We start from the raw sequence: 12,348 nt of genomic DNA, 5'->3' as shown, positions 1-12,348 counted from the left end.
CAGTAACAAGAAGCCGAAAGCACCAGCCTGAAGATGACGAGTGAGACCTCGTCGAAACGTCGCCTAGACACCCCAACTTTTACACGGGAAGACACCCGAGGACACCAAAACCTGCATACCTATACCCGTGAAAATCTACGAAAGCAAATATATATATATATATATATATATATATATATATATATATATTGCAGTACCTTGGGTTACAAACACCTTGGGTTACAGACTCCGCTAACCCAGAAGTAGTACCTCGGGTTAAGAAGTTTACCTCAGGATGAGAACAGAAATTGCGCACTGGCGGTGCAGTGGCAGCGGGAGGCCGCATTAGCTAAAGTGGTACCTCAGGTTAAGAACAGACCTCCAGAACGAATTAAGTTCGTAACCAGAGACCATCAACTTCCAAGGCATTTGGGAGACATGGTACGACTGTATATATATGGATCCCAGGGTGGCAGTTGCTCCCCTCAAGCTAGCAACCTAAAGAGGTATGGCAGGAAAGGGAAACTGATTGGGAGGGAGGAAGAAATAGGCAAGCTCAGATGCATGTTCTTAGTTGCAAGTTTCTCTAATGTCCATTTGGGATGTAAATGTTCCAGGAGGGGAGGCTAGTCTCTCCAGCTGCATTTATCTTCCACACAAGCAGCACAACAGACCTGTCCGGAGTGGCAGCTTCCCTGCCCTGCAGACACTCTCAAGCAGACAGCTAAACCAATAATGATGGCTTTAGGCCACTAATTCCATGGCCCCACTAGAACCCGGCTGCAGATGCCATTTAGCCACAGGGTGCAAACCCAGGAATGAAAGCGTAGCAGCAAACACAGAAAAACAAAGAGATGAACACCGTCTGACCAGTAAGCAGATTTATTCATCTCCAACATTTCTGCAAATGCTGCTCAAATAAATGCGTATAGGGATGGGGAGGGGCCCTTCGTTTGATTTAAAAGCCACTGACAAGTTTGATCCCTCTGCTAGTAGGACGGGCTCATTGAATGCAAGGTATTTGCTGACTGCAATGGGGTGGGAGAATCCTGAGTGTACGGAAGTCACGGCCTTCAAGTGAGGAGGTTTCATTTCAAGGGCAGAGAGACTGAGAGAGACACTTTCTCAAATGATTTGCAAGCTGCTAGACTATATTGCTAAGGCCCCGTTGTCTGAAGACAAATAAGTCTACCAAATTGCTGAAGCTAAGCAGTTCTTGGCCTGGATTGGGGAACCATCTGGGCACATGAGAGGCAGTGTGGTGCAGTGGTTAAGTGTGCCAGAGTAGGGGTCAGCAAACTTTTTCAGCAGGGGGCTGGTCCACTGTCCCTCAGACCTTGTGGGGGGCCGGACTATTTTTTTTTGGGGGGGGTGAACGAATTCCTATGCCCCACAAATAACCCAGAGATGCATTTTAAATAAAAGGACACATTCTACTCATGTAAAAACACGCTTATTCCTGGACTGTCCACAGGCTGGATTTAGAAGGTGATTGGGCCGAATCCGGCCCCCGGGCCTTAGTTTGCATACCCATGGACTAGGACTTAGGTGACCAGGGTTCAAATCCCCACTCAGTCATGAGGCTCACCGGGTGACCCTGGGTCAGTCAGTCACCACTCAGCCTAACCTACCTCACAGGGTTGTTGTAGGGCATTAAATGAGGAGGGGGAGAGGCCATGCATGGGATACAAATGCAATAAATATAAAATAAAGTAGATGTCTGTCACCTGAGGGTTCCGTGATGAAAGGGAGGAAATAAGTGAAGACAAACATCTGAAAATAAGCCTTAAGACCTGCTGGTTACTAGCTACGACATGTTGGCTCAGGACTCAGAAGAAACTATTTGACAGCTCAAACGCAGACAGGGGAGGAGTAAAAAACCTGAGTTTTGCAGCTGGCTAGAAGAAGTGTATCAGGATAGCAAGGGCGGATCGAAACACTGCATATTTAAATCAGGATGAATTCAGGCCAAATTGCTCACTGCCGTGTAACTGCCCCAGAAACAAATCAGAACGAGTGCCCAGTGAAGAGCAGACTTGGTGTGAGGCTCCCGACTCAAAAGACAACAGCAACTCTCACTTGAAAGTAAGGAGAATATCTTTATTCAGGTGAATAACGCTACAGGCTCAGGACCCAGATGTCGAGACTCCAATGTACCACATGCAAGGCAAGAGGTTCATAACTGGGCGGAAGATGACCCAACAGTCGACACGTCCCTCCCGCCAAGTGTTTAAAGATGAGGCAGGGTGAGCTCACTCACGAGAGTCTCTCACCCTCTGCTGCATGGGCACATACACCTGGTGCCACCTTTGAAGGCAGTACCAGGTCCCAGGTAACAAGGCCGCATCCTGCCCACCTGCCTCCAGCTCTGATGCCACCTCCTCTAGCTCAGTCCCTCCCCCTGGCTGGTCAAAGATCTCCCTGCTCTGTGCTCCACAGGAGAAGCGAGCGAGCGGACTGGCAAATCTGTTTCCTCTTCTCTAGAGACAGAAAAGGAAAACCTCTCTCCTTCATCCCTGAGTGTCCACCTTCTGCAACTTCTCACTCCATCTGCTCCTCTTATACCTTCTCCCTCCTCCTCTTGTGTCTGAGGTTACCATGTCATGCCAGGTTCTTCTGGAGTCCAAGGGACCCATGACACTCAGGTTGCTTCCAGACCGCTGCCATTTTTGCCCAGGATTCAACCATGTACCGGAAAATCCATGCTGCACAATTATAGTTGGCAGAGAGGTCTATGCGCAAGAAACCTGCTTCATTCCTCAAAATTGGAAAGTGATGTGAAAATGCACTAGAAAGTATGGGGCAACACTTTTTTCAAGGCGAGGTATAAATCATACATTTGAAGCATTCCTCCACCCACAAAAAACGGAGAACCAGAGGAATGGTAGTTTGTTAGGGTGCTGGGAACTGTAGGTCTAAGAGGGGTAAACTAACGTTCCCATGATTTTTTTTAAAGGGGAATGTGCTTTAAATGTACATCTCCTCGCAAACAAATCAGGATGAAAGCTCAGGATAAAGCCTACATCTTCTAATTTCCCTGGAAACAAAGCAGGATGGATGCTTAATAAACAGACCACCTGGAAGTGGCCACAAACTAACCATCACATAAGCTGTTAAGGATGAATGCTCAACGAACAGGTTGTCTGGAGGTAGACCTGGAGCCTTTCAAACCCACCATCAGTTAGGATAACCACAGCTTAACTGAACATGGACACACAAGAGCCACTGTTTTCAAAGTAGATATTCTAAACCAGGAATAGGCAACCTCGGCCCTCCAGATGTTTTGGGACTACAACTCCTATCATCCCTAGCTAACAGGACCAGTGATCAGGGATGATGGGAATTGTAGTCCCAAAACATCTGGGGGGCTGAGGTTGCCTATGCCTGTTCTAAACACAGCCTGGCCAAGTTTTTTCCCTTCTAGAACTTAATTACATTCTGCAAAGCAGGGTGAAGCCTTCTCAAGATGTCAACACACACAGAGAGAAAGAAAAAGGCCCACAGCTGAACGAGAGGCAGCACAGAAGAAAGGAATTCCAAGTGTGCCTCTTGAGCAGCAATGGGAAAATAATCCCTTTTGGAAGCCAAAGGGAGAAGGGAAACCTTGAATTACCGTGTCTCGTAATTGCAAGGCTGTCGCTGCTCCAAGACCGCCCACATTTTCCTCCCAGACATGAGCCACTTAGAAGTACACAAGCTGGGTGGGAGGTACTGCAAGGACAGCATGCTGGGTATAGTAGATGCCCTGGTTCAGTGGCAGAGCATCTTTGCATGCAAAAAGATCCCAGGTACATCTCCAATGGCATCTCCACGCAGGAAATGTCCCCTGCCTGAAATCCTGGACAGCCCCTGCCAGTCAGGGATAGTAGATCACAGACAGACCAATGGCCCAGCTTCCCACGGTTGCGCAAGGGAGTCAAACCTCCTAACCTATTAATAAATAATAATAATAATAATAATAATAATAATAATAATAATAATAATAATAATAATATATTATTTATACCCCACCCATCTGGCTGGGTTTCCCCAGCCACTCTGGGCGGCTTCCTTCCAACAAAACACTAAAATACAGTAACCTATTAAACATTAAAAGCTTCCCTAAACAGGGCTGCCTTCAGATGTCTTCTAAAAGTTTGGTAGTTATTTTTCTCTTTGACGTCTGGTGGGAGGCCGTTCCACAGGGTGGGTGCCACTACTGAGAAGGCCCTCTGCCTGGTTTTGGCATTGAGGCTCAGTCCTCGAGAACCAAGTGTCAGCGTTCCTCTGAGCACATACAGAGAAGCCTCCTCTCACAGAGATGCTTCAACAACTGTTATAATAATAATAATAATAATAATAATAAATTTTATTTATATCCCGCCCTCCCCAGCCGAAGCTGGGCTCAGGGCGGCTAACAACAATCAAAATAGTCTGACATTCTAAAAACATTCATTATAAAATTAATTAAATCAAATTAAAATCAAATTAATGGCAACCATCAGCAAAATTCTGTGCAGATTGCCGATTGCCAGAGGAGGGGGTCAGGCTGCGCCCTGACCAAAGGCCTGGTGGAACAGCTCTGTCTTGCAGGCCCTGCGGAAGGATGTCAGGTCCTGCAGGGCCCTAGTCTCTTGTGACAGAGCGTTCCACCAGATTGGAGCCGCGGCTGAGAAGGCCCTGGCTCTAGTTGAGGCCAGCCTAACCTCTCTGTGGCCTGGGATCTTTAGGATGTTTTTATTTGCAGACCGTAAATTTCTCTGTGGGACATACCAGGAGAGGCGGTCCCGTAGGTACGAGGGTCCTAGGCCGTATAGTCCACGATTTAGGGCTCGCTCAGTTTATGGCTCCTGCCCCTGGTAATTCAACCCCGTTTTTGACTTTTGGAGATGCCTTGTCAACAATGTGTTGGTCAGAATTGCTGGCAGATTGTACGCTGTGGCTGGACTGTTGGTGGAGACAATGGGCAGCATGTAATTCTGGTGCCCAGAGACTACAGGGCCTGGTTCAAGGTTCTGGCATTAATTGACAAGGCCCTGAGCAACTTGGATCCAGTATGCCTTGGCCTTGCCTGATCTTTGTACACCTGCCCCATCACTGAGGTCTACAGGAGAGTAACTGTTAGTGGTTCCCCCATGGCTTGGATGCATGGCTCATTAGTTGGCCAGAGAGCGTGGTGTTCATAACGCCAAGTTTGCAGGTTCGATCCCAACATGCGACACAGTTGGAGGGAGTGATAGGAAAATCAGCACCCTTGGCACCCCAAAGCCTATGAAAGTGACTAACGTTGGCGCAGGGAGGGGTTTGGCTGCTTGAGATGCAGTACTTTCCGACGTCTCACAGACAATAGGCCTTCAGATGAACTATAATTATACTCATTCTAAGGTCACCAAGAGTCTAATTTAGGAGTTCCTTTCTCCCTCTTGTGGTTGCCATTTTCGCTACAAACTCAACATTGGGGATTTCCTGAAGTTAAAGTGTTGCAAAGGAAAAGAGATGTGTGTGGATACACATGATGGTGCTACAGCAAAGTACTGCCTAGAGAAGTCCACCCCAAATCTCTATAGACACGCAGGGGTCATAGCTGTCAACTTTCAGATTTGAAAATAAGGGATCAGCAGCCTCACCTGTCCCGGGGACAGTCTACGGGATATCTAACAATCCAGGATAGCAGCGGGAAGCAACAGGAAACGGCACTGGAATAAGGGAATTTCCCGCAAAAAAGGGAAAGGTTGACAGCTATGGCAGGGGTCAGCAAACCTTTCCAGCAGGGGGCCAGTCCACTGTCCCTCACACCTTGTGGGGGACCGGACTATATTTTGGAAAAAAATAATGAATGAATTCCTATGCCCCACAAATAACCCAGAGATGCATTTTAAATAAAAGGACACATTCTACTCATGTAAAAACATGCTGATTCCCGGACCATCCGTGGGCCGGATTTAGAAGGCGATTGGGCCACTTTGGCCACCTCATGAGAAGAGAAGACTCCCTGGAGAAGACACTGATGCTGGGAAAGATGGAGGGCACAAGGAGAAGGGGGCGACAGAGGACGAGATGGTTGGATAGTGTTTTCGAGGTTACCAGCATGAGTTTGACCAAACTGCGGGAAGTAGTGGAGGACAGAGGTGCCTGGCGTGCTCTGGTCCATGGGGTCACGAAGAGTCGGACATGACTAAACGACTAAACAACAACAACAAGGGCCGGATCCGGCCCCTGGGACTTGGTTTGCCCACCCATTCACCAGAGTCTGCAATTCAGGGGTCGCCACAGTGCTGCCAGGGGGCACACATTTTCCAGCAGGGTTGTTCCTAGGTGCCCTTCCTACCCCCTCACCCAAAATTAGGCTTGAAAATTAGGGTTGCGAGAACTCCAGGTCTAACGTGAAGTCTCCAGGTTTGTTTGGCCCCTTCCAGGGGGCAGGTGGGGAGCTGGAATCTCCCACCAGAGTGTCCCTGTTCAGGGTTTGAGCCCGCTGCAAACATCTGGTGCAAGCCCAGAGAAAGAGACAAGGGCAGCCAGCTCTCTGAAAACTAAAGCCCAGAAAAAAGTGTTGTCGTTCCCCACCCCCCACCCCAGTTTGTAACCTTGGCTGTCATCTCCTTTTCCAGCTAAATACTAATGGCTCTGAAACACTATGCAGCACCGAAAGCCACAAACATTGCCTCTGCAGTAGAGAGTGAATGCACTCAGCCCCTCTGCAAGAGAAACTCCAATCCTGAACTCAGAGAGAGCCAAGAAGGCAATTATGAGCTCTCTCTCTCGCACACACTTAATGGGGGGGGGGGACTCTATGCAAAGCGGCTTCTGAACAGTAGCCACAAAGAAAGATAAGAACTGCCAAAAAGCAAAGTAGTTTCCTTCTCGTCCAGCCCCAGATTAAAATAATTATTTTATAGCCAAATCCTCCCTCTGGCTCCTCAACAGCATGAACGACCGACTTCTGTTGCATCAAAGAAATGGATATCGTTCTGCCTTCCTGCCTGTTTCACAAATATATGCATCTTTCTGCACACTTTCCCCTATGAGGAATGTTCCCTGTTAGATAGATAGCAAGTGTGTAAGTGTGTGTGTGTGTGTGTGTGTGTGTGTGTGTGTGTGTGTCTAAAATCAATAAAAAGGCTCTGGTTGCCTCACCTCAAAAAGGACATGGAAGAGTTGGAAAAACTTCAGAAAAGGCCAACCCAAACGATACTGCATTGCCAGAGGTTGGTCCCCCTTCTAATTCTACGATTCTACTGGCTGTCTCTCTAATTTTGCATTATGCCACTCTCACCCCTAGCAGACCCTCAAAAGCAGCTACTTTGTCCCCCAGGACTCTCTCAAATCTCAAAATGTGCCCTCCGGCCAGAAAAGGTTGACAACCACTGGTTGTAAGCTCTGTAGGAAAGGGATCTATGCTCTGCAAACATGTTCATGCACACTGGTTGGAGCTATATAAAATTAAAATTAAATATTTGATGGAGCACAGAGTTTTTGGTTGGTTCGTTTTTGAAGTCTGGGTTCTTTTTAAAAACTACTCTAGAGAAAAGGCCCTCTTTTGCCATATCCATCCCCAGCAGAAAGCCCGGAAGACAGACATGTGGCCTAAATAAAGACTGGCGCAGGGGGGAGACAGTCGTAACATTTGAACTTCCCCTGCAGTTTTCAAATTGTGTCTCCAGAAACATTCTTTCCCTCGCCTGTTTCCAATTTACTGCAATTCCTTTCCCTTCCACCCTCCCTGCTCTCAACTCCAGAGCAAAAGAGGTCTGTTGTTCTCTCGGGGCTGGTTCAGATTGAGATCCATTCTTGCATTTTTAATCTTGTATTACCTATTTGTTCATTTATTACATTTGCACCCCGTTCTTCCTCCCAAAGTCGCCCAAGGCACCAAACATCAGAATAGCAAAACGGTAGGTTTTGCCAGTTCAGAAGCAACCCAGACCCTCAGATTTCACAGCCCAAACCTGAGAACTGGGGGTGGTCCTTGATGATGTCACACACCTGCCACCATGTTGAATCCCAAAACCAGGAAGTTCATCTTCCCAGCTGTGCTACCATGTGAGTCATGTGACCCGCACGAGATCTCAGCCCTCCCCCAAAAGCACTTTTTCAGGGTGAGTTCTCAGTGTGAAATCATTACGCCCAAAATGGCCGCCGTGCTCTCGCGCAAAAAATGGGATGTCTTGGTTTTTCCGGGACACTTGCAGGGTATGGTGTCACAGGAGGGAACCTAGAGAAGGAAGTTGATTGGAAGAGGGGCATAGATGAGGGCAGGCACAAACACCTAAACATGTCTGTGCTATGATTTGCAGCCAGCTCCTGTCAGACTGAAGCTTTTACGTTGCATGCACAATCTTCTCTCTCTCTATATATAAATATATATAATTTAAGGCCCTCTCACCCATCTGAAGATGCAAACCCCACCTACCTGCCAGAGACCAGGCAAACCCAGAGGCTTCGGGTTAAAACTACGCTCTAAAGCAGTAGAATTTAAACGAGAGAGAAAAACCCTATTTAAAACATTTAGAAAACATCTCAAAACATTCAGAGCAGTAGCTCCCAAACTTCTCTCTCCCCCACAGACCACTTTAAAATTCCTGATTTTCCTGGCGGACGACATAATGATTTTTCTGCCTGTGTTTGATGCTATATGATTTTTAATTCTGTTTCCATTGCTGCTTTTATTTCTTATATGGTACTTTACCGTATTTCGATAGAAATCAAAATGGCAATACGCAATAAGAAATAAAAGAAGAAAAATGCAGTTTAAAACCATATTTAATGAAGACCTCCTGAACATAAACTCATTTCACAGGCCACAAAGGGAACCCCCGATTCAGAACATCTCAAAACATTTAAAAGCAATTGCATAGCCACACAGTTATTAATTTCAGGGTTGCTATGGATTGCTATTGGGTTCAGCAACTTCCATTTACAGCAAAGTTTGTAAGCTAGGCAATGACGTCCCTCTGCCACCAGCATCTGGTATTCACAGGTACGCTGATTCCAGATATGGAGGTTCTACTTGGCAATGACAGCTGATAGGAGGGGCTGTGGATAAGTCAGCCTCCCCCAACCTGGTGCCCTCCAGAGATTGTGGACCATCAATCCCCGCCAGAACAGCCAGTGAGTCTCTGGGTGTGCATTGTGGTCCAAAATAACTCAAAGGCACCTGGCTGGGATACATGAAGCTGATGGAAGTTGTGTTTTTTTTAAACAAAAAACCAATACTTATGAAGTAGCATGCTCCATATTTTCTGTTCCTTGGCAGACAAATATAGGATTATTCTTCTTTTTTATTTTACAGTGGTACCTCATGTTACAGACGCTTCAAGTTACAGACTCTGCTAACCCAGAAATATTACCTCGGGTTAAGAACTTTGCTTCAGGATGAGAACAGAAATATGAGGTGGTGGCGCAGCAGCAGTGGGAGGCCCCATTAGCTAAAGTGGTACCTCAGGTTAAGAACAGTTTCAGGTTAAGAACGGACCTCCAGAACGAATTACGTTTTCCCTGGAGTTCATAAGGATTATGTTTTCCCTGGAGTTCATAAGGATTACGTTTTGCCCTACTGGCCCTCATCCAGCCAGCTCCTGATTCCAAGCAACGACTGAGGAATTCCAGCACCGCACTGGGATTTGAGGAGGAGGAAGAAGAGAACAGCAAGTGGGTTGTCACCAGCATACTAATGACATGGAACACCAAATCGACTGACTAGACACTCGCCTGCCAGTGGTTTCTAAATGTCCACATAAAAGCATGGTACAGAGGTTCTAGGGCTGGGCAATATCTGGTTTTCAACAGTGTGATATATCACCAGCTAAACATCATGATATACCGATATATCACGATGTTTGGAATAAGGATGGAGCTATATAGAGGCATTGGATGGCTTCACGGTTTTTTCCACATTGTGATTTTTTCATAGCACACACGCACACACCATGATTCATGATATATTGCCAGGTCAAAAATCATGAAACCAATATCACGATACGGACTTCAAACCGGTTTTGGACAATATATTGATATACAGTGGTCCCTCGGTTTTTTAATGTCTCTGTTGACAAACGTTTCAGTTTTCGAATGCAGTAAACCCAGAAGTAAATGGTTCCATTTTCGAACACGCCTTGGAAGTCGAACGGCTTCCGCTGAGTGTATATGTGCTTTTTTCTCCATTTTCTTTATTAAGTTTTCAGACCGTCCTTTGCACCTCGGGTTTCGGAACTCAAACGGTCTTCCGGAACGGATTGTGTTTGAAAACCGAGGTACCACTGTTATCACCCAGCCCTAAGTGCTTCACAAACCACGGGCCTCTTGAATATTGCTGCAAGTCTCAGTGGCTGCCCCCTTGCCCTGCAAGAAACCAAAGGGCCTAACTTTTAGATGGTTAAAGCCTCAGTTTGGAATGTTCTAAAGACTAGAAATGAATGAACCAATCTGATCCAATCACAAACCAATGTGCATAGGGCACTCATATTGCAGGATCAGTAGCAGGTACCCTCAGATCCTGGCGACACAGGAAAGTTGCACCTGCAGAACTTCCATGATGGAAGGTTTTCCACCTGACACGCTGCCAGGTTCTTTATTCTCCCAAACAGTCCCTGGTGCTGTTTTAAGCCCACTTAACAGCAAAGTCCCATTTTAGAAATGATAAGTTATCTGTTCTCTGATGAACGCACTCGTTTGACCGAAAGAGATGTTTCCACTATGCCTTGGCAGCCTCAGTAAAAAAGAAAGAAATGTTTCAGATTTCACCACTGGTTGCCACAGTGATGATTTTAAATTCGAAAAACTCATTGCTATACTTGGCTATTACTGAAAAGGATCACCTCAGCTCACACATACCCACTCAATCACTTCAATTTGTGGAACGGGCAGGTTTATGAGTGCCATATAATGTTCGTTCCACACTTGGAAAGAATTCATCTTTCTTTGTGGAACTGTTGGAACTCCCTGCCCATTGTAGGCAAATTCACTGCATTGTTTTCGGCCCCTACTAAAAAACCAAATTCTCCAGGCAAGCCTACCCAGACATGTTATTTTAACGCAAATGTTTATTTTAAAACCACTGATTATATTTATATCTGGATAAATTTTACGCCAACGTGTTTTCAACAGGTGCTTTTATCAGTACACTATTACATCAGTCCACCCCCCGCTTCTTGGAAAGTTGCAATGGCCACTAAACCATCGTTCCTTCCGGCCAACAATAGTAAATGGTCAATGTATTTACTGTTATTAAATAAATAATAATGTTTTAAAAAATGTGTTAATATGACATTTTTCCATCATCTGTTTGGGAGTCACTCAATTTGTCACAATTTCGGAATTCTGAGGCAATATTTCAACCTCTCCGAAAAGCTGGGCGGAAAGAAAAGACTCACCAGGACGCGGTCTCCAAGCCGGAAGTCTTTGTCCCCTTTCTTCACTGACCCGCTGTCCGAGAGGTTCGACCCGGACTCGTTCCCCGTTTTCATTGTGCTGTTGAGGACGCTTTCCCTGAGAGGGATGATGCGCGTGGAGAGAGGAGGGGTGGACGTCCCCGAGTGCAGGGACAAGTTCTGAGCCGTCAGCGACTCCACGGAATGCGCGTCGCTTCCGGAACCTTCCGCGGTGGGCTGGCGGGTCAGCTTGGAAGGCCTCGTGAAGATCCCCTGCAGGGGCTGGCACTCAAAGTAGCGGACCCCACCCACCGAGCCATCGTTCTTCCCCACTGGGTCATCCAGCACGACGCCCGCCCATTGTCCGGGCGCAAACTGAGTCTCCCCCAGGTATTGTACCACGCCTGGCTTCACGCCGTTCACCCAGACACGTTCTCCCACCACGAAGTCCCCCAGGAAGTCATCGCCCACCTCGGTGACTTTGGACCCTGCGGGCTTCTCGGGGGCCGCTGTGGAAGAAGAAGAAGAAGCGGAGGTCTGCTTATGCAGAGGCGACCCTGTAAAATAAAATAAAGGGACATGAAAACAAAGCCTTCAAGCAAGGAAGGCCCTATTGATGCCTGCCCTGGAGATGAGAAGATCAAGAGGGGGCATTTATTTTAATTGTTTCACACCATTGCGGAAGAAGAAGAGGTCCCAAGGATCATTTATGTACCGTGCCATATTAGAAGCAAAAAAACTTGTTTTGATGAATTGGAAGAGCCACAAAAAAGGAAGGCACTTTCTATCATATGTGGTGGTATGTAAAAGAAGAAAAATGACTTATAACGAATTGAAGAAAATGCTTTAAGATAGCCTTTAGGGATTGTGAATATAGAGATTCTGAAGGACCTTTAAAATTTGCTATTGTATGCCACAACTGCAGCCAGAATGGTGAAATAACAAAACAGACGGGTGTAATAAGAAACCAAGAGAAAAAGAAATTTATTACAGAATGGGAAAAATTTGTAGAATATCTGAA

At 46.5% G+C, this 12,348-nt stretch overlaps 1 protein-coding gene across 4 annotated transcripts in view; it reads right to left on the bottom strand.

The window, feature by feature from the left end:
- The window catches only part of CLIP2 (CAP-Gly domain containing linker protein 2), a 71,601-nt gene that overhangs the window by 28,737 nt on the left and 30,516 nt on the right, over positions 1-12,348 (bottom strand). For all 4 annotated transcript variants that reach the window (XR_013390917.1, XM_028707286.2, XM_077919753.1 and 1 more), the window contains exon 3: positions 11,331-11,884. Coding sequence is in view for 3 of the 4 variants with exons in the window: in XM_028707286.2 (XP_028563119.2) it covers positions 11,331-11,884 (554 nt within the window). In the remaining variant the exon portion in view is untranslated. The remainder of the gene's footprint in view (positions 1-11,330; positions 11,885-12,348) is intronic.

Source organism: Podarcis muralis, chromosome 15 (assembly GCF_964188315.1).
Source record: "Podarcis muralis chromosome 15, rPodMur119.hap1.1, whole genome shotgun sequence".
In the NCBI taxonomy this organism is placed as follows: domain Eukaryota; kingdom Metazoa; phylum Chordata; class Lepidosauria; order Squamata; family Lacertidae; genus Podarcis; species Podarcis muralis.
Note: the sequence above shows the minus strand (reverse complement) of the source record. Positions and strands in the feature narration are given on the sequence as shown.